The sequence below is a fragment of the Ammospiza caudacuta genome, chromosome 2 (genome assembly GCF_027887145.1).
Source record: "Ammospiza caudacuta isolate bAmmCau1 chromosome 2, bAmmCau1.pri, whole genome shotgun sequence".
Classification (NCBI taxonomy): Eukaryota; Metazoa; Chordata; class Aves; order Passeriformes; family Passerellidae; genus Ammospiza; species Ammospiza caudacuta.
Genome location: NC_080594.1, coordinates 82,816,341 through 82,842,780, shown reverse-complemented (window position 1 = coordinate 82,842,780; position 26,440 = coordinate 82,816,341). Strand labels below are relative to the sequence as shown.

Genomic DNA, 26,440 nt, shown 5'->3' with positions numbered 1-26,440 from the left:
TTGTTTGTATTTACTGTATTAAAACTTTAATTACTTTGTCAACATTGTCCAAACATCTTTGGCTGAGACCAAGCTACTGCATAGCACAGATGATTTTTCAAGTCAGTTGATGTTCAGGTTCCCAACTTCTACAAATGCAGTTAAATTCAGCGAATTCCATGTGTGAAAGGGCAATCTGTCCTGAACAGTGATTTCTAAGAGTAAACTCCTTAAAGTTACTAATATAAAAAAATTTCATTTGCTTTACATGTAGGAGGCAGCTGTAGATATGTAGAACAGTACAAGAAAAGTACATGTGAGTTGCAGAATATATATGCAGAATAGGCAATAATACTTTTATATCTTTATTAGTTTCACTCCATATGTTTCTATAGGTTATGTATTTTAAAGTATTGCAATATGTAGATTAGATAACCAACTTTCGTACATCTCAACCACAGAAACTAAAAGTTCTCCTGTGGAAAAGTTCCCATTCAAACATTTTGGGTCTGTCACGTAACTGGACCTCAGTTACATAACTGACCAAATAAAAAAATCATTAATATTATATCTATACTATTTTCTCTCAATTTATGAGTTGGTGTATAATCAGGACTGTTGGAAAGAAAAGAAAAGGGCCAAATAATGTATTTTTCAAATACCATAAAACAAATCAAACTAATTATTTGACAATATTCCACCAGTGCTACTCTTCTACAGGTGAATTGTGCATACTGACATGGAGACGTGACAACCAAGTAAATAATGTTAAAAAAAGGGTCTTCTTATACCTTTGCCTCAGGTTGCTCAAAGAAATAGTCATTACAGGTATAATATCAGTTCCACTGAATTTACAAAAAAATCTCTGGAGAAGTTCCATAGGGCCAGTATTTTATGACTTCACCCTCTAGAGCTTGGGCTGTCGTGCTCCCTTGCTTAGTTTTCTGATGCATTTCTTTAAGGAGCAGATCCTCAAATGTGTTCAAGGTATTTACAACCATGTATGTGTGCGTTCATGCATACCCACACCCAGATACTTCTGAAATTAAATGTACTAGCAGCCTAAGGAAAAACAAACAAAAAAACCCTCCACAATCTTTGACATCCTCCATTACGGGTATTCTCTCCCCAGCCAGATTTCACAAGCATTTCCATTCCATCCTTCCCAGCACTCACAGTTTCCACAGCTACAAACACCGTTACCTAGAATAGAATGAATAAAGGACAATTAGAATAATTGAAATGTACTACATTAAAATGTGTTTTATGGGAAGTAAAAAGCTATGCTAAAATAGATGCATTGTTCCTTTATTGTCCCCTTTTTCCTTTGGAAGGAAGCAATTACTGTACCATTGCATTAAGAAGCCACCCCACACCTATACTTACATGGCATTAATAGCATGTTCTCAATAATTCCATCAGCAGTATTGCAAATATTGAAATTGTGTATGGTGAAGTGTAATTTTGTACACCACTGTTTGTACCCAGCTGGTGAGGCCAAGTGTTCACACTGTGCCTCCAGGTACAAAGAAAAACAAGATTAACTATAATTCATAAAGAAAAAGCCATTAAAACCTATCAACAGAATAGCAATTAAACCATGGCTTTGAGCATGAAAAACTTTAAACCTAAAATCTAGAAGTGCTATACAAATAAATCCTATCTCAAACTCTGTATTAAGTGTAAAATGTCCTGGCCCTATTTTGCAGCAGTGGAACAGCTGAGACCCACCTATTAATTTTATTTAAATACTTTTATGACCCTTGGATGCTGAGTTTGAGACCTCTATAACCTTTGTATCTACGTAAACTCCTCTTCCTTCTGACTTTATGAAGATCCATGATTAGGCATTAGAGCTGCAGATAAGGCTCCTGTTCTTGTTATACTGGCTAGTTGTCTCCAGAAAATGACCCTTCCTAATGGGGCTAGCTGGAAGACACACTTTACTAGTGTCAGCCTTCCCACTCTCACTCTAATTGGCTTGCAGAGTTCTTCCACATCTAATAATTGCTCAGCAAAGATTTTCTAAAATTAAGGTTTGTAACAGGAAGCAGCCAGTGAGTTAATTTAGCAATTCCCATGCTGCTTCTTGTCACTACACTTGTCACAAGGGTTTGTTGGCAGCCTGCCCATTTCCATCGACATCTGCCACCTGCATATTCAGACAATGTTAAGGTGAAGCTGCTTGAATCATTTACCATCACATCACAAGAAAAGCTATCAGCTCTTCCAGCCTCCCACCGACAATTGTCTGATTGCTAGGAAGCTCTCTTAACCCACACAACTATGCCCCTAACCTGTAAAAATCTATTTTACTAACCCACCAGTGAATTTTGTCTGTGACTTAAATGCATTACACACATGGAATGTCCAGTAAAAGAACAAAGGCTGAGGAAATCATAATAATGTCACTGTGTTCCTTGCCAAAACCCAGTAACTTGTAGTCTAGTTTGCAGAGAGAATTGTTGATAGATTCCATAGCTGGCTTACTTATTTAAATTCATACTCAGGCTTTTAACTGTTGTTTTGAAACCTTAGGTTGATTATTGCACTGCATGAAGAAACAATTTCAGCAGGTTTGAATAACCAGCAAATGTGCTTCCTCCATCAGTGGGGAAAGGAGAAGCTTTGTCTAACATAATTCCCATCAACTCAGTTTGTTTCGTGAAGCAATTAAGTGTTAGCCTGTACTGCACCTGTGCAAATGAGACCATCGTGTTTGTCACAGTCTCGGTCATCGCATTCACAGAAATCACCCGAAATGTACCATTCCTGGGGTGAACAGATGCACTTTCCACAGTGGCAGGAGCCTGAAACCACAAAAATTATTACTCACAGTCAAAGAGTACTGGCACATTCAGACTAGAAAATAACAACCCAAGTCACACATATGCACACATACGCACATGTGCATGTGCACAAAATTGCTGCCTAAGAGGCTGTTGCATAAAAGAAAATAATCAAGCTAAAAGGCTTTTGAATGAAAGGATTCTTTTGGCATGAGTTGGAGTATGATGGGATGTTACTACTAAGAGCTTTGATCCTGCTATTTAAATTAATCAGGACTCACATTTTGAAGACTTCTTTTGGTTTTAGAGACCTACAATCAGAGCTTCTCTCCCCAGTAACTTCTATTTTACTTTTTTTGTACTAGCAAAGTTCAAATTGTCCCAAGCCATTGTTACTGAAGGCAGTAAAATCACACCCAGGAAAAAAATAGTCTTCCTCATCGAAAGCTTTTAGGGATGAGCTCACAAAGACCAGCAGTGCCCAAGACTAACATCTACAGACCCCCAAAATCCTCACCACCATGAATGAAACTTCTCCACCTCCATGGACTTACTGAACATTTGCTCAGGTCAGAAAGAGTTTGTGCACGTAATGGCAGCTCAGCAATTGCCTCGTTCCTGCAGTGTGCCCTAACACCCCTTGTTGGGACAAGCTGTTCTTCCCATCAAGGATGTCAGGCCACACCTTCACAGGCAAAGCAGGGACTGTGGGGTCAAATTCAGGTGATGCCATAACCCACAGAGCACCAGGAACCTCCCATGAAGAGAAGACTCTGAGATGTCCTTACCCTTAGGAGCAGGTTTGTGGCTCTGAAATGTGGAAAGTGACAGGTGCCCCTGGACAATCATGTGTCAGGAAGCCTGAGAAGTGTGTGAAAGAGGCTTTTCTGCAACTAGAAATGCCACAAGGAGATGGTAATTCCTCCTGAATGATTCCAGCATTTGGCTGAAGAGACCTGGCTTTTACAGATCTCATCTTCAGCAGCCTGGCCCTGTGCAGATTTCAGATATTTAAACACTGAAGCTGGGATCTTACTAACTGCTAATCAAAAATCCTTTTGTGGATCTAGCCCTACGAAGGGGTAACAGCAAAAATCAATGTTAAAAAAATCGTAAAAAACACAGATAAATTATAGCAAAGAATATGTGCAAAATTTTCAGCTGTGAGGGGCTGAGTTAAAAAAAAGTCTCACAAAAGAAGCTGTTGACCTTTTACAGAAGATGCTTATAAATGAGTTAAATTCACTTGAAAATCCTAGCCTCCTGCAATATTTCCAGAAACATTCCATTAAAAAATCACCAATGTGTTTAACGCATTATTACAGAAAAAATATAGCTTGGTTATGTCAGAATATAGCCTAAAAAGGATTCATGGGTTACTCAACAGGGTCTGAGCCAAAGCCTATAAAATCATGCTTTTTCATCTTCCCACTTCTTTCAGTGACCTCTGAATAAAATCCATAGTAATAATCCGAATGCATGTAAAGAAAAAAAAGTTGCATCTGTTGAGAGCAACAAATTTTCCATTCCTTTTCCCATAAATACTGAAGCTTAATTCTTGAAAACTTCAGAACAGCCTCAGCAGAGTATCTGATTTGTAATTAAATATGTAATTTAATGCTTATTTCAAATTCACAAAAATTAACTCATTGCCTAATTTTAGGGAAACGCTTTAACTTGTAACATATGGAACATGTAAATATATTCAGGAAGAGATAGTGATTAGAACATTTGAGGATGGAAGTATTTGATTAAGTATCTACTTTTTCTGTGGGTTCTGAGTACTGCTTACAGGGCCACTGGCATAGAAAATACTGACATTCCCTACAAGGATCAAAGATGCTGTTGTATAAGGAGGCAGTGGAGGATGGCAGATATATCATAGGGTTGCTCTAGAAGAGGTACACTAAGATATACTTGAGGGCAATTTAAACCAAATACCTCTGATTATACAAACTGCAAGGTACATCTGAAAATAATGAGGAATAGTATGAGGATTTTAGTGAAATTACAGCAGTTATTAAGAGTATTACTCTGTAAGAAGCCTGAAGTGATTCTGCATCAGCAAGAACTGATCCTGATACTGAGGGATGCCCATGATGTTTAAAACTGTTTTGCAGAAGATGCAGCAAATTTAACACCAAGTCAAGCAAGGAAGATAAGGCTCCAAAATGCAAAATCTGTTAGGGAAACAAATGTATCGAGTCCTCTCCCTGAGCAGGGCACGCTGCTCTGGGAGGCTCCTCAGTTTAATTGAGTCTAATGAGTTGCAGGGTGTTTCCTGGGATCCCAGCCAGCTCCTCTGGGATGGGATTTGGCTCATTACCTTGCCCACATCCTGCACCATTACAGTCACCATGCACAGCCCTGTCTTTACTGCCAGGGAGGCAGCAGCGTGGTGGGTGTTGCTGTTTGCCTTGGGAAGAGCTTTTGCTACAGGTGGCACAGTCAGCGAGCCAAGATTCAGAAAACAGCCTAGGAATGTGGATGCCCAACTTTGCTTACATTAGCAGAGTGCAATTTTCTGATAGTGTTCAGCAGTTATCTGCTGAAAACCAGGACTCTTCACAGCCTATCAAAACCTATATACAGAAACTCATGCTATCCTCAGTCCATTGTAGCACTTGCATATCATGGCTAGGTTTCCAAAAAAAATGGAAAAACCACCATCAGTGCACAGGTTTGAAATTCCCTTTTATTTTACCAGTAATATTTTTTTTTCACTGTAATGAATCTGAAAGAAAAATTTGCCATTTTTGTTCCTAGATAGTTCTTCACTATCTATGAATGTGTTTTAAATTATAATTATCCAGTAAGACATGATTTCCAGATACATATCTCAGCATCAAGAATAGATTTGGGGGAAAAAAAGGGAAAAAAAGGAAAAAAATAGCATAGCAGCAAAATTTGTTATAATATAATGTATATAATTTTTAATTAGAATGTCTTTGCCTGTGATTCCCATCCTGCTTAGAGAAGAGGCAGGAGATAGTAGCCTTCTTGGATGTTTACTGGCCACACACTGCTGTAGATGTCTTATGGAGGTGATTTCTCTAATGTGTGCTCAGGGGCCAAATAAATTATATCTCCCAAAGGAAAAAAAATAAAAAAATCTCACCACTCTTTCTGTGAATGGATTTAGGGTCACAGATTCACAGAATGGGTCAGTTTGGAAAGGACAACACTAGAGCACCTTTCAGGCTGCTATAGATTATAAAAGTTACCCAATCCCAAGTCACGCCCCAGCAGCATAGCCAACAGAGGTAAAAAATTCTTGATATCTGTAAATTCCTAATGGATTATCTACTCCCAAAGCTTCAAAGTAAATGGTACCCTTGCAACACATGTTCAAAGGTAATTGTTTTCACAGTAAGACCCACAGGCTGGAATAAATAGCTCTTAGCCATCCTTAGAAAAATATAGCATATAATATGAATATTTTAAAAATCAACATCATTTTTCATGTTTATACTTGTACAGAAATATACATAGTGCATTTTATTGGTACCAAGCATATTCCTTCACCTTCCTGGTTTATATAAAAAAATCTCTGTGAGGCACACATTAAGAGAAAAAAGGCCAACTTCTGCAGTAAAACAGTCATTTCAGTTTCTCATTTCTGTACCTCTCACTCTTATACATATAATAATTTAAAGATAGTCCCATCTGGGAAAAAAAAAAGAGAAACAGTGCAACTTTCTCATTTTTTATGACACTGCATCAACTGAGGGGGAAAAAGCCCCCCAAAAAATTAAATGGTGCAACAGGGAGAATTCTGCTAAGTGATAATGAAAAAAAACCAATAGATGAAGCCTGGGCTGGAAACCCCATTTAAATTTCCTCTGCACTGAAATAAAAGTTACCAAAGGGAAAACTGGAAATCTGCCTGTTGTAGAGGGTTCCTAACTGGTTTTTCCAGCTGGCAGATTTCTTTCCTGTCTATGCAAGGGACGTACAAATATAGGAAATGACACACAGAGTCTGGATTGAATGCATTCTAGCCTCCAACCAGTCTTTTTTTGTCTATTCTCCTTCAGACATATTATATACAAAAATAGGCAATTTGCACTACGGGGGAGCTAAAAAGCCCTCTTTCCATTAATGCAATTTCCTAGCCTGAAAGACTGCAAGGTAAGAACCTCAGAGAATAATTTCAGATAATTATCAAGATTTTCTAACTTTTATTCTTCCCTGTGGCAATTTTTTTAGAGCTGAACTGAAGCTGATGCAACCAGATGAATGGAAATTAGTAAACGAGAAAATTTGTAGGATTCATTTGTGGGGGTTGCAGACATCTACTTTTCCTTTGCAGCTGTTTTGGGGAGCAGAGGGATTAAGGGTACCAAATTGCTTTTAAACACTTTCCTCCACTTACTGTTGTCCAATATACTACATTTGCCATCTTCTTCACCACAGTGTAACTGTGGGTGGTGCCCTTTTTCCCCAGAGTGGAAGGAGCACTAACAGTTAGTTTATATTGTGCAGCCGCTCCCCACAGACCATCAGCTAAACACATACAGGAAATTATATGCCACAAACAAATTGCATAGGAGAGCAAAGCTGCTGAAGGCGTACGGCTGGGGTGGGTGACTGACAAAATGGATGCAAGTGCATTACAGAGCATCCTTTAACAACCTTTTAATAATGAGTGCCTTTGAAAGAGAGGGTTACTGAACAACAACCCCCTGCCATGCACATTAGTCTTCCAGAGCGTGATTATTTTCCTCTGTCAGGCACTGACACAGGGTAGCTCAGCTGGCAGATCTTACCCTTCCCGGAGCACAGTATGCCATCTGCCGACTCGCAGAGACTTCTGCTCTCCTCCTCCGTCATGTTGCACTTCCTTGAGTGCTGGCACAACTTTCCAAACCACCCATCCTGGCAAATGCATCGGCCACATGAGCAGATACCATGGCCTGTAACGACAGCAAGGTTGGTTATGAGCAAGACAAGCAGAAATCTGTCACTGTGGTTGCAGCTTCCGACCTCTTCAGTATGAAGTGTGTGCTATGGGATAGAAAGACTGATAGGTGGACAGCACCCAGCATCCAGTACCCCTTTCCAGCAGGATGGACTTCCCCAGTTCTCTCCTTCTTCTGTTAAAAAAGGTGCCCTAATGATGTGCAGAAAACAAGTGAGGGATAGGTCAAGGAAACCCTAGAACGTGAGTGAGAAATAGACATTAGAAGCCATAACTCACGCTTTAAAGAAGGGAGGGGAAAGATAAAATAGAATTTTAAAACAATTATTTACAAAAAGGTTAATAAAAAATTCAAAATGTCTTGAATAATAAGCTAAGTAGAAAATTTTGCCAGGAAGAAGGGAAAAGTGCCAACATATATAGAGAAGAATATAGGAATGGCAAATTAAAATAAAAGAAGAAATGTCTCCCTGCCAGAATCACATTTTTCAGCTTTGAATAATATTTCTGCATTAGAGACAAAAATTCCTTAGCTAATTAGTTACCAGGGAAGCAAACACATACCAGTGACTTTTGCCCTATCCTATCTTCTATGTAGGGCAAGGGAGGAGAAATGAAGGGACTGAGATAATTTGGGAGCATGGACTGGGAAGAAGGGAACAAGCTGTAGGAGTATCTGGGAAAGCAAGGAGCTGTAAGATGCAGGGAAGCAAACCAGCTATTTAGTTTTCCCGATTAGTGGATTTCTCATGAGCCTCCTGTGCCATTTGATTTTGTAAACTGAGAGGCAACACTGGTAAAAGGCCAGAGGAGAGACAAACCTGGTAGTTTGCTGAAAGTGAAATTCATTCAAGTTTACTGATAGTCAAATACCTTAAAACTTTCCATTACAAAAACACTGGGAGGTCCAAAGTCTTGGAGTTGTCCTTTTCAGCATCTAAATATTCAAATTAATTTTTGTATCCCAAAAAAGTGTTGATTTTTGAGATGTTTTTTATCATATTACATTATTGATGCCTATTATATTTTGATCGTATTTATCATATTAAAGGCTCAGTTAACAATGACAGTCTTATTATGATAGTATTTCTACCCACTTTTAAAAATTGATAACTAGCAATGATAAAAGATTGATGCTACTTGAACTTTTGTGTCAGAATGGGGAACAAGAACAACTATGTGACAACCCAAAATACAAGAGGTAGAAAACAAGCATATGTACTTTCCTATATGCCCCTTCCAGACAGGGGTCATGCAATTATCTACATGAACTAACTAAACTAAAGCTTCTGTCAGAGTATTTTTATCAATCTTATTTATTTTTAATTAATAACATAGAGATTAGAACTCAGATTAGTTTAGCTTATTAAGAGCAAAATATTCCAGTGGATGCCACTGCTGGAAAATTATTTCTGAAGATACAAACCCCTCTACTCTTTTAGCAGTGAATAGTAAGAAATCCATGGCAATTTCACTGAGAAAATAATTTTAAGGCATTTTTCTCTCAGTCATTACGTGTTACTTAATGAAGAGACTGATCATATCTGTAAATCCTTTACACAAGTCAAATAAAAAGGTAATGAATAATCTATAAATTTGCAGCAAACAGAGCTTGCAGTTTACCACATAAAATTTGACCGGCACTTTTCTGTAAAGGAAATTTCTCTCTTCCTTTAAGCCATATAAATCTTCAAAACATAAATTATTCTTTTGTATCAAATAATCAATTAAAAAATTAATATTTGTTCCTAGCTGGCACCAGCTTGGGCAGCTGCAGCTTTCTGGATGCCTCATCCACTGAGGTGGCAAGTGTACAAGTGTTCAGCCCACTGCTTGCTGTTACATCTAAGCTATCTCATGTGAGTGTGGTAGCCTGAGAACAACTGCTTTACATGGTCTAGTTGTGAATATCCTCCTCACAAATCACAGAAGAAAAAGGTAATCTGAATAGTTAAATTAACATTTTATCATGTTAAGCAATTCATTTTGGCTGGAGTTCTTCAATTAGAGATTTTTCTTTACCTCTAACTATACAGATTAAGCATGTATATTGAGAAGTGCTGGTCTATCAATATTTCAGATCTAACAGAAAACGGTTAAAATCACAAACAAACTGCATTTCAAGTGCTTATTCATAAAAAGCTATGTTAATGAACTTTAAATAATCAACAATGTTTTAAAAATTTATCTCAAAAAATAAAGACTATTACATGCGAGAGGCCGAGGAGACAAAAAAGATGGTGCCAAATACTCTGTCCTTTTCCTTAGAATTATAACTCAAATAACCACAATATTTAAATGTGAAATATGAATTCACCAAAAAAGCAAGATGTGGCAGATTACTAGCAGGGGTTCATTATAACCCAAATCAGCCTGAACCAAACTGGGCACCATGATGAATTCTTTCTTGCCAGGCCTGGAACTGAAATTGTGTTGTTGTAGGAAATTCTGGTTTAGGATTACTCACTCATGCAGCTGTTGTCAGTGTTCCCCAAAAACCTGCAAAATCATTTTATAATGCAAAAGGCACCACTACAGGGGAGCACAATGAAAAAGGGAAGCAATCATTACAGAGAAAACTGGTTCTTATATACAGACTAACTATTACAAACAGAGGATGTTCCTGAAGGGCAAACTGAGGCCAGACCCAAGAAAAATTTGGCATCTCAGGAACAGAAGTTTCTCAGACTAATACAAGTAATGTTTCTAATGTATTTTAAATAAATGAAAAAATAAAAAGTTTTAGAAGTGTAATAAGAATATGAAAAATTGCAGCATTACACAGGATACCTGATATAGGACACCCAGAAAATGAAACAAATATTTCTTGCTGTATTTAAATAGGAACAGGATTTCAATTTCTATTTTTTCTTCTAAATCACAGAACTTTCCATTATATTATTAACAGAAGAGAATATTAAACCACATATATCTGCAAGAAATATTTCAAGGTGAGCAGGCTTCATTACCCTGCCCAAATATGCTAAACAAGCTGCTAAAAATGTTCTTTGAACACTGATTTTTATTTTTTGTTTTGTATTGAATACCAGAAGACCAGAACAGTTGTAACAGTTGTTACAGCTGGAGAAACTTAATATAGATGTGAATTAAAATACTGACTTCCATTACATTTTCAAATTAGGTCAGCTAGTCTTGTCTAAGTTTAATGAAGGTGGACTGTGGCTCCAGTTTGAGTGACACAACAGTCAGGCAGCCCAGCAGCACCTTCAAGTGAAGCACTGCAGCAAAAAGGGCCAATGTCATTCTCACATCTACCTACGTGGAGAAAAGTGGGGAGGAGCAAAATAAGAGCACGGATGAGATGGTGTTAAAGTCCTGCAACTCTGTGATATCCATGTTTGAAGAGATTTTGGCAAAACTTGGAAGGGTAATAAAAAGTTCTGAGGAATTCAGAGGGTATTAGAACAAGTATTCTCAAATCCCAGAGAAAGACAAAGCAAGAGAGAAAACCTGACACAGACAAAACCATGTAAGAAATGAACCAGCATTTCAAACAAGGGTGATGACTATTGGAACAAACTTTCAAGTTGTGCTGGCATGGGCTAAATTTCTTAGGAATTCTGAGAACATGGCCTGCTCAGAGACAGACTCTTGCTGCACAAAGTGCACAGAATTCAACACAGGGGAAGCATGGAAATAGTGTAATGGCTATTTAAAGCCTAATAAAAGAAGTTCAACAGAAAAGCCCCTTTTGGATTCACAAAATTAATATCTACTAATCAGCTTGAATGTTAATGTACTAGCAATTTCTTTATTGCTCATTTGAGGAGAAAAATTAAATTAAAATGCTTTTTGCAAACCTGAATAATATTTTATGCTATCTGAAAAGCTAAACAAACTTAGTTCTCTGTGCATCTATGTAGTGTTGACTTTTCATACACCCACACAAATGTCTGGGTGACCAGGACATAAATCTGTAGTGCATTTAAAAAATTAGAAAAAATTAAAATTAATTTAATTTAACACAGACTATGCAATGCCATTAATACCTGTACTAGCTGCAATCATCACTCTTGAATCTAATACCTACTGGTTGTTTCAAATTTATCTGTTTCTGCCCCTGGATGTGCCTCAGAGCTAGGATTAAACACAAGGACAGAGGCACTAAACCATTAACTCTCCTCTTAGAATTGTCAGAATAAAACCCTGATTCACATCAGCTTTATTCCAGTTAAAATATGAGTTCTCCACTATTTAATACCACAATTTTCACCTTTGTTTGCATCAGTTTTACCTAGTAAACGCATATGAACCATTGGTTGGGTTTTCTGTAATTTTTGGTTTTGGTTTTGGGGTTTTTTGCACCAGGAGAATAAATTGCACTTTTCAATAACAAATACCATAATAAAATTTCTCGATTCATACATATATATATATATATATATATATATATAGTATATCTATCTAGTACATTCACTATCCATATATAGTACTGGATTCTGCTACGATTATATGTTCTTCAGTTCCCTCTATCAAAAGAATATGGTCCCTGGTCTAAAGACTCTTTGACAGAACAGATGAAAGAGCTGTTGGACAGGATATAAACTTTTATTTTAACACAGTAAGAACCTCAGAGAAATCAGAGGTTCAATTCAGATGCCCTGTGGCATTGGACATGCCCTGAGGCATCAAGGACATCCTCATGATGGCAGCAGCCAGACAGGCACTGCTGTGTCCTTGTGGAGCCAAGCTGGGGTCAGGCAAGGGCTGTCTTTGGAATCACAGGTGATAAAAAACGCTTTAATTTAGGTGGCTGAAGACTTTGAAATTATGTGCTGTATAGTCAGAGAAGCCATGGTAGACTCAGGAGTCATATTTCTAAATTCTCAGACCAGTCAGTGCCAAACCTGTCTTCGTTTGGGAGAGTGACAGGTATTATTTTTTTTTCTTAATTTGTTTTTTACATATATTAGAGATTTCTACAAATGTCTTATGTACTTCTGTTTCTGTGGATCAACATTATTGCAAGAAATGAGGAAATTGTCTGACAGCAACTGTACCATACTTAGCTTTGCTTAATCAAGCATATAATTAATCATAGCTCTCTCATTTCTATGGTTATGGTCTTACTGGTCCTCATAAGAACATGATATCTGAAAATATCATGCTTCTGCTCCACTGAACAGATCACAAAAATAAATGTCATTCATGATTTCTGCAGCATGGACCTAGAATTTTCATGCAAAAGAAAGATTTTACATTTCCTGTCATATATTTTGTATTCAATAAAAAAGGAAAAAAGGCAGACCTTCCTCTGAATCCAATTATTTAGCCTGGCTGGATAGTAATGAAAATTTTATATTCAAAGGAACATGGCAATTAGGGGCAACTTATACCAGACTTTGAGAGGGAGCTTTAGCATTGTACATCCTGGTGATGACTGTGCAATCCTAGAACCCATTGCTATAAGAATGTGATATGGAAGTTTCTGGCTCAGATTTAAAAGTTCAAATCATTGGAAAGCTGGGAATTGTGGCTTAAGGTAGATGTATGCCTTATAAACTCCAGATTTTCCCTTGTTCACTGACAATTCATTGAGAATAACATTGGAAATATTAATACTGGTGCAAATGATGCATGGATGAAAATGTGTAAGTAGGTTCCAGAAGAAACCCCAGAATGAGATCAAATGACCTGCATTGATAACCAACAACACAGTCACAGGAGTAAACTAAGGAATGTATTATTTTGTCAAAAACAGAAAGTCTGCACTCTCACAGAACAACAATATGTCATGATGACTTGCCAGAAGTGTGTGTGCTCAACAACAAGAGATGTCAATGCAGACACAGAAAAAAACTTGTGTCATTCTTTTCCTCATAACCTCAACAATAACAGCATGTCACAAACTAAGAATGTCAAGAACTAAGAATGTCAAAAATCAGGAAGCACAGACAACAGGTACCCGACATGCCTCAAGTTTACAGAGATAAAAGTAAGAAAAATTGTGAGTCAAAAGGATCACCCTAACTTTTGGGTCCTGAATATATAATAGATGTATTCAAAGACCAGTTTTTTATTGTTGGTTGAGAAGAAATAAAAAGTCCTACTGAAAACTTGATGGGTGGCATCTCTTATCCATGTTCTGTGTTGCACACAAGGAATCCTTACCAAACTGCTATATGCAGACACTTTGATGCTTGTATTTTGGCATGAGAATGCAAGAGGATGAAATCAACAAAAGATGTGTCTGAGTGGGGAAAATTAATTTACTAGTGGATTTCCTAAAAGTAATTTAAAAAAACCCACTAAATTCTCCTCCCATAAAATCTCAAGCAGAGTTTTTGCTGAGCTGTTTTCTTACACTTTGAGAAGAGAGAGGTGTGAAGGCAAATCTCTGTAAGGAGTGAAATAAAAATTACCTCAGCATTTGCTCCAAGAACAAGTCAACTCCTCCAGCTTCTGGAAGTCCTTTTAGTACAACCAGAATTTCAAAGTAATGATAACTAAAGGCATTGGTATTAACAAAGAAAAGATAATCTGCATTTACTCTTTGATGTGGCATGACACAACTAGATTCCCTACAGTGTTAGGATTGCAGTTTGGTGATGATTATATTTTTATGTGCTCTGGCCAAAAAAGTCATCACAATGGAATTGCTAACTTGAAAATAAAGAGATCAGACTTAAAGTATTCCACTGTCATGAGTGACAAAGAACAGGTTTACTGGAATGACCAGTCTTAGTTATTTTTTATTGTTAAAGACAGTGCAAACATTTATAAATAAACATTAAAAGGCCTTATCAAAGCTAATGTTCTTATTGGTGATGTTCTTATCTTCACTATTTGAAGCACAGAATGATAGATTGATTGTGATATAATACACAATGGATACATCCATAGGTAAGAGTCTTGTTACCTATACCTATCTTGTTACACAAGTTACCTGTTACAAGTTTAAGCCTTCGCTAGTGATCCTAGTTTCAACCAACTGGTTTTGTTTGGTTTAGTTTCCTTGCAGAGTTTTTGAACAGCACAATTCTACAGGAACTTGCGGTATGCAGAGGACCCCAAATGTTTTGTTTTGTTCCTTTAATGGCTGCTACTTGGCTGTGACAAGAACTCACAGCTAGGCCAATAATCATCCAGAGAACAAATTGAAGTGAATGGAATTAACTTCTCAGAGTGATGAGAGAAGTATGTCTCACCAGGTTACAGGATCAAGCCTGGTGTAAAAAAGCAACACAGAGTTGCCAAAGACTTCTGCTGGCAAACATGTGATTCTTTGGTCATGTGTGCACTCCAAAATCATTTAACTTGCCCATGAAGGACTCAAAGAACCAAGTAAAGCCAAAGGAAATGTGATGTTAAATACTTTTGTGGAACACTGAAAATATTAAATAATCAAAAAACCTGAACAGTATGGCAAGGGCCATTAGGTAGAATATACCTATCTCAAAAAGGCTGCATGAGACACCTTCTCCTGTCTTAGCACATTAAATCTATGTACAGAGGCACAGAAAAAGGAACATGAAGAAAGACCTGGAAAGCAGGTCAAGGAAGGTGAGTCTCCCTCTCCACTCCACTCTGCTGAGACCCCACCTGGAGCTCTGTGGTCTCTAGTACAAGAAAGATATGGATCTGTTGGAGCAGGTCCAGAGACTATCCCTAAAAATGATCAGAGGGTGGAGCACCCCTATTATGGCTGAGAGCATTGAGATTGTTTAGCCTGGAGAAGAGAAGGCTCTGGGGAGACCTTACTGTGACCCCTCAATGCTATAAAGGAGGAGTGTAAGAAAGACCGAGAGAGATTTTTTTTTTACCACGGTCTGTAGTGACAGAACAAGGGCTAATGGTTTTAAATGAAAGGAAATGGGTTTAGCTGACACATCAGGAAGAGGTTTTTTAATATTAGGGTTTGGAGACTTGCAACAGGTTTCCAAGAGCTGTGGATTCCCCACCCCTGAAAATGCTCAAGGCTAGGTTGGATGGAGCTCTGAGCAGCTGGATCTTAGTGAAAGGTTCCCTGCCCATGTCAGGGGTGGTTGGAGTAGCTGATCTTTAAAGGTCCCCTTCAACCCAAACTGTTCTGTGATTCCATAATTATATGAATCAATTTCTAATAGCAGAGTGCTGTGGAATCTATGCTGAGTCCTCCTGCAACCTCTGTCTTTGTGGAGACATTAAGTCTCTATTCTTGGTACTGCATTGATGGACAGCTGAATTTTTAAGCGAATGACTCACTACCATCATGCAGAAACATGGCCATGGGATCTCATTCAGTTGTACCCTAATTTATCATAGCTTTCACCTCATGTCTTCCTATCGTTGCATGGACAGCTGGTGTGGAAAGCAAGCTATTAATCAGTCTCTGCTGGCTGGAGAAGGCCAGTAACAATTCTTATTCAAATCATTTTGGTTGTCACTCACATTTCTCAGTTCAGCATGCATTTAACCTGAAAACACTGCTCTTCCTTCTTTGTGCTTACAGGCACTCAGTGCTCACTGTCAGACCCCACACAGTCCAGCTTATAATGCTCTGAAGACAGATTTACTAGCAAGGGCTTACGTCCTTACTGTGATTGCCTAGGCAGCAACAGTGGTAGAAAAATAGCAATGAAAAGAGGACAAGGAAAGATAAAAGAATAAACAGTTCAGCAAGATATTTCAGGAAGTTCAGCCTGAGACAGAAGCATAGACAAACCCAAAAGAAAGAGATGGAGATGTAACAATGTAAAATATGAGTGATATAAACAAAAGAGAGATTTTTAGCATGGATGATGATGAATTTTATGTCCCAACTATTTAACATCTAACAAATACGAAACAGATTTTCAGTGGGTTTTTTTATGTCTTTTACACAAAATTAAATTTCAATTTTTTTTTTCTATACACTCATACTATTGAATTACTCTGAATGCTGTAAACTATTTTTATGGCTAGTTAGATACTCAAAAAAATTTTTCTATATATGTCTATACTCTGCATGGCAGACACCTTGAAGAAATATTCCCTATAGTCAGAATTTTTTTATGTACATGAGGAACATGAAGGAATACATTATTTTTCCTACACAGAAATAAGGAATACAATACAATGTGCCATTGTTCACACAACAACTTTGTTAACATGTGGAATCAAAGAGTCATTTTAAAAAACAAAGCACATAAAAACTAGAAAGGAAGCATTAATGATAAATATTATTTGGCTGCTTATAAAATACCATGTGGTATGCATGCACTTACATATCCAAAACTACCTTGAAATACTGCTAAACACCAACATACTTTACTGAAATATCACAACGTAAGGCTTTCACTGCCAATACTAAAATAAACCATCTGCATCTACAATTACTATGACACTGTCTCTCAAGCATTTTACATTCTTTCATAACATATTTTGCTACTTTTTTAGAAAACAGGCATATCACTGTTAGTGAATACAAAATATTTAAAAGTTTTTCTGGTCATCAGTACCTTTAGGTTTATTACAACACCTTCAATAAAGCATCACAACTAAACACAATGTAAGGTTACCTAATGTTTTAGGTTTTTGTTTAAGTGTCTGATGGAACTGATGGAATACAGCAGTTCCATTTATGTGTTAGCATACCTAAAGTCTTAAAATAAATATTTTCTAACATGTTCAATACTTCTAGTACTTGTTTTTAACAAAAATCTGCCACCTTATTATCAATGAATGATGTAATTATTCTATAGTGATATTGTTCTATAAAATCAAGGGGAACAGAAAGCTATATACAGTTAAGATTTAGTTCTGTTGTGCTGCTAAATTCTGCTATGTTATGTGATATTAAGCGAACACATACCCCCACAGACATCGCCATCTGCATTTTCACACTGTCGATCATCACATTCACAGTTTTTGCCATGAACTCTGTTGTCTCCTGGAGGGAAACAAGTGCATTGGCCACACTCACATCTCCCTGTAAGAATAAATGTTTGTTAGAGTCATGATTTCAGGAAAGTAAAATAGATTGAATAAACCCCAAGTTCATGCTGCATCCTGACCCCAAAGACAAACTACGAGTCACACTGCATTGATTAAATATAACTCATAAACACAATTAAAAACAAACAAACAAACAAACAAAATCATAGCAAAACAAAACTATTCCTCCTCCGTGGCAACCAGATGGAAAGTATATCTCTGTTATAATCTTAGTGGAAATGGCAACAATAAGCAATCACTAGCACTGCATGTTTTTCATATCTGAACTTAGCATAACTGAGCTGGCCCATGCTTATCTGCATAATTAACCTCTATAGCTGATCTAAAATATTTAGCACATATCTCAGAAACACCAACACAAATGTGATCAGAATTAAATAGTCTATGCACAGAGCTATCTAAGATACTCTCTATTCGTGTAGAAAAACAATTCTTCAAATACCTGTCAAGCTTTTTGAAAGCAAAATCCCTGCAATTTTTCTTGTCTAGATCTGAGGAAATAAGCACAACCTCTGTCACAGTCTTCCCTTCCATCAATCTATTTACAGGAGAGCTCCCCAGAGCTTAAAGGGACAACAGATTTATCCAAGTTCCCACAGATTTAACTCCAAAACCCTAAGGGCAGAGTACAAAATGGCCAGATGTGGAAAACAATGAAAATTAATACATTAAAATTTATAAATTAAAAATAATTAATTAAAAATTATTATACAGAAAAGTCCTACACTGAACATATCTGAGACCAATTCAGTTCAGATAATGGGCCCTAACTCCTAAGAGTTTGTCTCTGTATGTTGTTAAATTATTTTATGCAATGCTAGGGAAAGAATGTTCTAAAAATGGCACAAATCATGGACCAAACTCATACATTTGGTGGGCTTGGGAAGGGGTATTTTGTGTAAAAAATGGCCACTATGGAAATGGACTAGGATGCAGAAAACCTGCCCTTATTAATTTAGTCACAGCATCAGTGAAACTCAACTTGGGCCTGGTCACTGCTCTACTGAGCGCAACTCCCAGTATAGTATTGCTGGAAAGTAAAAAAATATCCTCCAAGTGCAGCCTTTCACTATGCAACCAGAGAGTTCACAACACACTGCACTAATTTTTTCCAGCATTTGCTGAAATATTTTATTGAATGGGAAAGGACTGTTAATGAAAACCTCAGTAAAGGTTTTCTAACTGTAGGTGTCATGACAGTAAAACCTTTTAGGGTAAGGTACTGACAAATGATTACTTCCTTTCCCAACTTCTAACCTTAATTTGTTATATTTATTTGTGGGGTTTATATTTTATTTGGCTTTTTTTTTTTCTTATTTAAAGAAAACAGTCTAATTAAGTTGGAATAGGGAGAAATCTTTTTACTCGTGAAAAAAAATTCTAAGCTCATTTTACAACTTCTGTACTCTTCATCTACCCAAGCCTCAACATACATTGCACTTCCGAGCTGACATTTTATGCACCAGGATTCAATCTAGAAGGACATAAAGGGCAAGAATTTTAGCAAAGACATACAAAAGAGAATTACAGTAAATACTTAATACCTTTATTATATGCATAGTTTAAAAACGATGTTTCATTGTCAATTATATGAGAATACTTGTTTCAGAAAGAAACTTTTTACTGGAAGTGCATCTACTGCATCATGAAATAGAGTTGTGCTTAATAATAATGTCAAAATTTAAGATATGATTGCCTACAGAAAAAATGATGCTATTGGTCTGCATTCTCTAGGCTATAATCATTTGTCAAGGACAGCAAAATTAGAAGTTGGAAAAAAAAATCCCTAGTGCCTAAATACACTGAGAATTTTATTGAGTCTACTTTGTCCCTTTTTATGCATTCACCTTAGGCAACCTGATCACTTTTGCAAAAGTGCCACATCAGCCTGTCCCAAGGAACAGTCAGGAACCTGCAGGCTGAGAGGCTCCTGATGAACAGGACCCATCTGTTGTGAAGACTGTGACATAAACAAAAGAAGAATCTTCAGCAGTGGTCTCCTGGCCAGACATTGCTATGATAAGGATGCCTGAAGATGTTAAAATCATTTTAAGCCATCTGCTTTTACTAGAGGAGTCTTCAGAGATGGAAAATCCTCAAGAGGAATGAGCAAAGGAAGGTGCTGCAATGAGGATCCTGCAGGTTCTGTAATGCTTAATTTAGTAAGTCAGAGTCCAGTGGCTGGTCCCTTGTGCTGCAGCGGGAACAGGCTCCTCTCAGTCCCTGCTGCAAGTATATTTATTCATTTTAGCTAATGAGCAACAGTTTCACCAGCAGAAAAATGGAGGGAAGCCCATCCCTAGACAGATCGAGCACATTTTTTCATGTAGGAGATACAAGATCAAAGGGAATTTAGGCCCTACTTTCTCAATCTGTGCCTCTTTTTTTTTTTTTTTTTTTTTTTGCCTGGCTCTCACCTAAATTACACCTAAATATGGTTTAGATCATCTGACTGCAGAATTGAAAGTGTCTTGAAAATAGACAGAAACTTCAGTCAGCAAGTGCGCTGGAAAAGGATTTCTTTGAGTTATTTCTTTATATTTAAATATTCAAAAATAGAATTATAGTTTTTTATTACACTGCTGCTGAAATTGATACTCAAATTATTAGTTCCTTTATTTTTACAAACATTTCAAATTCAGCATGAGAAATTAATTTAATAGTGTCACTAAATAAATGCCACTTTATACTGGCTACAAAAATATTCTGCCTCCAAAAGTAGTGAGATTTTGGTTAGATTATGTAAATCAGGCTTACTCTAAGGAGATAATTTAACAAAGAATTAAAGTCCTATTCCTTCTGAACAGCTAACTATATAGTATGTATCTGTTGCTGAAATATCAGAAGCCACACCTTATTCTGTGATCTTCTTCTCCTAGCTATTGTGATAAAGTACTTGCCAAACAAATTCAATCATGCAAAAGTAATTTGAAGCTCACATTATACTGAAAAGAGATCAGCACTTTACTAAACATACTCCTTCTTTGTATAGAATAATAGGTTTACCATAGCAACCTACAGGGAAAGCTACTGACATACATCCTAAAATTTCTTTAAATTCCAAGGCATACAGAAACAATTAAACATGGGATGAATATAACATTCTGCACCTTCTCAACCATCTGTGCAAGAGCTACACTTTATTTGGAAAAAGAAACCAGCTGACCTCAGACATTTTACAGCAAGTGGCTTCTACTCTTCCTCACTAAACAGGGAGGGTAAATGTCATTATCAGATGGCTTCAGATGAAGGCAGCTTTATGATGGAAGTTATATGTGCCATTAGCATTGAAAAGCTTAAGCCACTTACTGCAATGCAAAATCCTAAGAATAGAATAATTATACAAGACATTTATTTGCCTACAGTCTTAATATTTCCTCACGCTTCTTCCTCCCGTTGATGTCAATAGGAGTATTAACTTATCACTAATAATTGTTAGTGCTTGAAGAATGACAAAAGATCAGCTTAGGTTGGGGTTTTTTGTTTTTAAAGGGAATTAAAGTGCCACATCTCATCAAAACACCAGTTCATTAGATAATTGACTCTAGAATTTTAAAGAAAAATGCTGTAAGCTTTTAGCTTTTGATTTTATTCCGCATTTACTATAGAATTTTTTCACTCCTCATGTCCAACATATATAAAACATAACTAAACAGTTTCTAGATTAACATTAAACCTGTCCCCATACAAATTGCTGTGACAATTAGCTGCTTGCATTCAAACAAATTTCCAGTTGCCTATATGGATTGACTGAAAGTGTCCTTTGTACAGGTAATTTTAAAACTCTGTGCTAGAAATATATAATTTTTTTAATAAAGCATTTTTACCCTGTTTTGGCCAGCAAAGGAAGAGATAGTAACAGCTTTCAATGTAAAAATAAACACTGAGTATAATAAGACATAATTCATTGTCTTTCCCTGCCTGTAACTCTATAGCATAAAGGATTTTTTCTGTGCAGGATGATGAATTTTTATCTTCTAAATGAACACAAATAAACAAAGCCTTTCTTCTGTTTATGTTTTTGTTTTTTTGTAAAAGGAAGACAGTGCCAAAATGCACTGACAGTGTGGTAAAAGCATCTCAGGTTCATCTGGTATATCAAAAAAATGGTGTTTCAGGCTACTGATAAATAGGAGGGAATCTGCCTTTAGTAAGGACTTTTCTGCCCCATGGCTGTCCCATGCTTAACATATGAAAGCATTACCTATCAGAAATTGCAATTTCTTTTTTATCACAATCTCAGGCAACTTGAGCACATTCAGTAAAGCTGCTGTGTACTTCTGCCAACAGAACTCATTTCATGCTGGATGTGAGCAAGATGATCTAAAACAATGTTCAGGTTCAGAAATGGCAAACCAGAGAAGGGGGATGGGAAGATTTGTACAGAAGATCACAAAGTTTCAGTGCACATAAAGGGTGAGAGGAAGAAGATGTGGCTGAAAGCAAGTAATAGAAGGCAGCAGATTCAAGTAAGGCAAAAGATAATTCACTGATTGAGTGGTGGAGGGAATATAAGACCAGTAAAGGGAACAAAGAGTACCACAAAATTGGAAAACAAAATGCAACACTGGCGAAAAATAGGGTGGTGCCTCACTCAGAGGTGGTCAGAGCAGCACAAACTAGCTAAGCTTGATCGATGTGCAGAAATTTAGACTCAAGCAGGAAACAGCTACAGATTTCTTAGTGGCCATGCAAGGTGTGTTTTGTATGTCCTATTCCAAAAATTGCCTGGAATTAATTTCTATCTAGATTGGCTTTAAAAAAATAATAAATATATTGTATTGACTAGATAAAAAATAATTCTGCTTTATACACGAAAGGATCCTTGGGTTTTAAAATGCTGGCAATTCTTGGATCTGGTTTGTTGGGTGGTTTATGAGGGGCCAGAAGAAGGGAACATTTGGAAGCATCTTAAGTACGTACAAAAGTATCCTTAGAATCTCTTTAAATATCTGACTGATCTCACTCAAACAATGAAGATCTGGTGACTGTTAGGGGTTTTGGGATGAAGGACTTGTTTTTGTGGAGATAATTTGAAAATTGCATCACAATTGGGTTTTCCACAAAATGTTCAATCAACAATCACTTTTTTTTCCCTGCACTGTATTATGAAGAATAAATTTATGCATTATGTATTATATATTAAATTTTGTAAAAATAAATTATATATTATGAAGATAAATTTATCTATCTCCTCATACACAAGAAAAAACATTCAGCAGTTATTACAAGAACCACTACTTGCTTGGGTTTGGATTGAGAACTTGCTTTCTCTTTCTAAATCAGTATACAGAAAGTAAACATGCCTTGAGTCTACTCATAAAAAGATTATTTGCAGCATCACTGACCCAAGACCTCAACTAAAGATATAAAAGCTCCAGAGAAGGGCTTAGCTGAATCATACCAACATAAAATGAAATGAAAATGGCTTTAAGAAATCTAAAGTAATCTCCAAACTTCAGAATTTTGTGCTCTTTTTTTTCCAAGAATTTTTACACTAAAGCAAACTTTTAATGGCAAGTTCTGAGATTTTTATTCAAATAACATGAACAGTAGCTGAAGTATATAATTAGGTTAAATAGCTGTACTTTTCTTAGTCTTATTGGTCACCTCTCAGCTGCAATAACTGCATCAGCTACTACATTCAGAACTATCAACAGGTCTGAAATAAATGTATGTAAATGTATGTAAATATTTGGCCTAAGGAAAGCAGCAGAAATTCACAAATTAAGAAAGTCTTTTGTTAAAGCTGCCTGAGACTTTCCACTACAGTATGTTTTATCAAGTTGTTCACTAGTACAAAATACAAGATTTCCCTTATATAAGAGGTATCGTGGGCATATTTTCTTAGGTAGAAAGAGTATGTTTATTTTAATTTTTTAAAAAATTGATTTATAATATGAAAGAGTACCAAAGAAGGTCTGACAGTTTAATTTGTTCTTCAGGGTATAAAACCTAAAACCACAAAAAACCCAGATAGAAAAAGATAAAATAAGATAAAATAAAATAAAAAGATCTCAAGAAATAAAAGTATGCTATCCCAAACAATGCAACCTTCGCAACAGTGCAAGCAACTGAACATCCAGTATTGTAAAAGCAAGTGTCATGGAAGAGCGACTTCAAACAGCTGAGACTTGTCCCCCAGGTTTGGAACACACAGGATGTATGACTGGAAGTCTGATTGCACAGCTGGCATATGGCACCTGAAGTAAATGCTTTTTCTTTGTGACAGCTTAATAGTGAAATACTTCTTTAGATAATTCCACTCAACAGCACCACTTTACAGATTTAGCATCAGATAGGCTTTCAGAGCTCCTGCCAGTCAGCAACACTGATTTCTATCTCCTTTTCCATGCTGCCATTCTTTTGATTCTACTTTTGGTTTTTTATTTTTTCCCCTCTCTTTCTTCAAAAATTTTGGTAAGAAGTACTGCTGCTCTGCTAGCTTCCTTGTCAGATTGTTTGCTTGACATCTACTGTCATCATCAAGCTGACACATCTCCTCCATCTGCCTGCTCTAAGTAGCCCTTCTTTGAGGATGCTCTCAAAAGCTCCTTTTGTATTTCTGCACAGCCAACAGGGAATTTCTAGAGGAGTTCCGGGAAAGGAGTCATCCAGGATACCCCTGCCCTCTTTCTAGGAGCAGGATTTTAGCCGTAGGCATCACTTTTCCTCATGACATCTTCCTCAGGTTCTCCCACTGGGAGTGCATCCTTGACGGTTCACTCCCTATATTAAGGGGACAAGTAGGATTAGGAAGGCAATTACTTCTCTGTTCAAATGAAAGGTGATAGTCAAAGTCACCACACAGAGGAGAGATGTGTGAAGAAGACAAGAAAGAAGGTGGCAAAACACTTTCTAAAGAAATGTGTTGTTAAGGCTGAGAGTGGTGGAAATTGAAGGAGAAGAGAAGGAATACATTGGGGAAAAAGAGAAAAATAGCACGACAAATTTCTCTCTTAAGATGTACAAACCCTAGAATTCAGCAAGCCATCATCTGATTTTTAAATTCCCTTCCTCTACTCATGTCTTTTTCTTTCTTTCCTCCAAAAATGTTTTCAAAAACTCAAACTGTGAAGAAAAAGTACTGCAAGAGATGCCACTAAACCAAGCAAATGATTCAAAGCATTCTACTAAAACTAACATCTCCATAGAACATTAAAAATTAAGTTATGTTTGATTTAAAGGATCTGACCTGAGAATGCTTTCTCTTTACACTGACAACTATCAGGAAAAATAAGTCTCATTTCCTTTTCAGCTTATTCAGCTGTTACAAATATTTTCTAGAAAAACCCAAACATAATAAAGATTTCACAATCCCATAGTGGAAGATACATGAAACACAAGGCCATTGTTCAAGAAACCGTCATGGCTTTTCAGCCACTTAGAGCTTCATACATCTGACTGCCTTATCATCCAGAGGATTGACTGCTTACCCCCTTTTTCACATGATCTGCCATGTAAAGAGTCATAGCACTAATTCCAAAGAGTTATTTAATTTGCAGATTAGTTTACTAGAAAATGTCAACTGCTTTGTGGAAATTTAATCACCAAAATGTTAACCTTGTTCACTTCCTGCTGAAGCCTGTTGTTTATTAGATAGAAAAATTCAAGATATTGTAGGGTTGTGATAGAAGCCTATCAATTAAAACATTTAAACTCCTAAGTGGTCTGCTCTTTGAAGCTTTAGCTAAGATTAAAGTGCTTAATAACAGTAAAACAACAATATGAAAATATTTGACTGCATAGCAACCATCAATACTATTTGCAGATAACAGACTGCTAAGTTCAGAAACCATGGCAACAAATGACATCACACTGTATCTACCTTATTGATTAGCTTTCACCTCAAGACTTTTTCCAGAAATGAAAGACATTTCCTAGCAACTGCATCATCTACTGAGTTGTTCCAAGCTAAAATGCTCTTACCCTTACTCTTAAGAAAATTTTTCCTTTTTTTGCTGCCAACTGGCCAGATTGTGCACTAGCATCTTGTTACAAGGCTCTCTAATCTGTTGTAGAGACACTGCCTTAGCAGTGTCTTTGGGGCTCTTAAAATCTTTGCCCCAAATTTAATGGCATCTGTGAAATAATGCTTTTTCCCAGCGCCCAAAAAGGCTGGCTCTGTGGAAAAGTATCCAATATGGAACGAAGAAGTAACAGCTTTTGAAGGAGTAACAGCTTTTTAAATGCAAAGTTTATCTTCAGAAAATGACACAATCCGTCATTTCTCCACTCTATGATTTGAAGTATTAATAGTAAATTCTCCATTGCAAGTAACCCTGGATTTGCAGATTTCAAGAAGAGTGCATAGCAATGACAAACCAGCGACGCAAGGGTTCTCAAAGGACCAGACAGGCACATTACGTATCACTCTAAAGATGTGTACTTATTTAAAGTCCTTAAAAGTAATTCCCTCTTTGCTCATCTGTCATGATTGAACTTCATGAGCAGGCAAGGATGCTGGTAAGACTGAGCTGGATAGGTATAATTAGGAGCCAGGTGTATTTGTACTCAGCCTCCTGTAGTCAGCCTTGCTAATTCTGAGAGCAAAAACCATGTTTACAGTGTGAATTAGCCCCAAAACTTCTATAAAGATCACTGCTAAAGAAGATTTTCTCCTGCAAAATTTCTGTCTTGGCTACAACTGATTTTTATTTTGCTGGTCAGAGACAACCAACAGATTAACCCGAGTGTTTAAGTTGTAGATGCAAAACTCAGCAGTCTTGTTGTGCAGCCAACCTGGCTCATCTCTACCAGCTGCTTTCAGTCCTGACCCACTCTGTCACCAACTGCTCTGTGTCTGTTCTCAGGG

The 26,440-nt window shown here is 36.9% G+C and overlaps 1 protein-coding gene across 1 annotated transcript in view; it reads right to left on the bottom strand.

Moving 5' to 3' along the window:
* Nucleotides 1-655: 655 nt before the first annotated feature.
* Nucleotides 656-26,440, bottom strand: part of ITGBL1 (integrin subunit beta like 1) — a 123,463-nt gene continuing 97,678 nt past the window's right edge. The window contains exons 8-11 of the mRNA XM_058800048.1: nt 17,483-17,599; nt 7,538-7,684; nt 2,676-2,789; nt 656-1,182 (exon numbers count right to left, since the gene is read on the bottom strand). Coding sequence (XP_058656031.1) covers nt 1,091-1,182; nt 2,676-2,789; nt 7,538-7,684; nt 17,483-17,599 — 470 coding nt within the window. The 3' untranslated portion in view covers nt 656-1,090. The remainder of the gene's footprint in view (nt 1,183-2,675; nt 2,790-7,537; nt 7,685-17,482; nt 17,600-26,440) is intronic.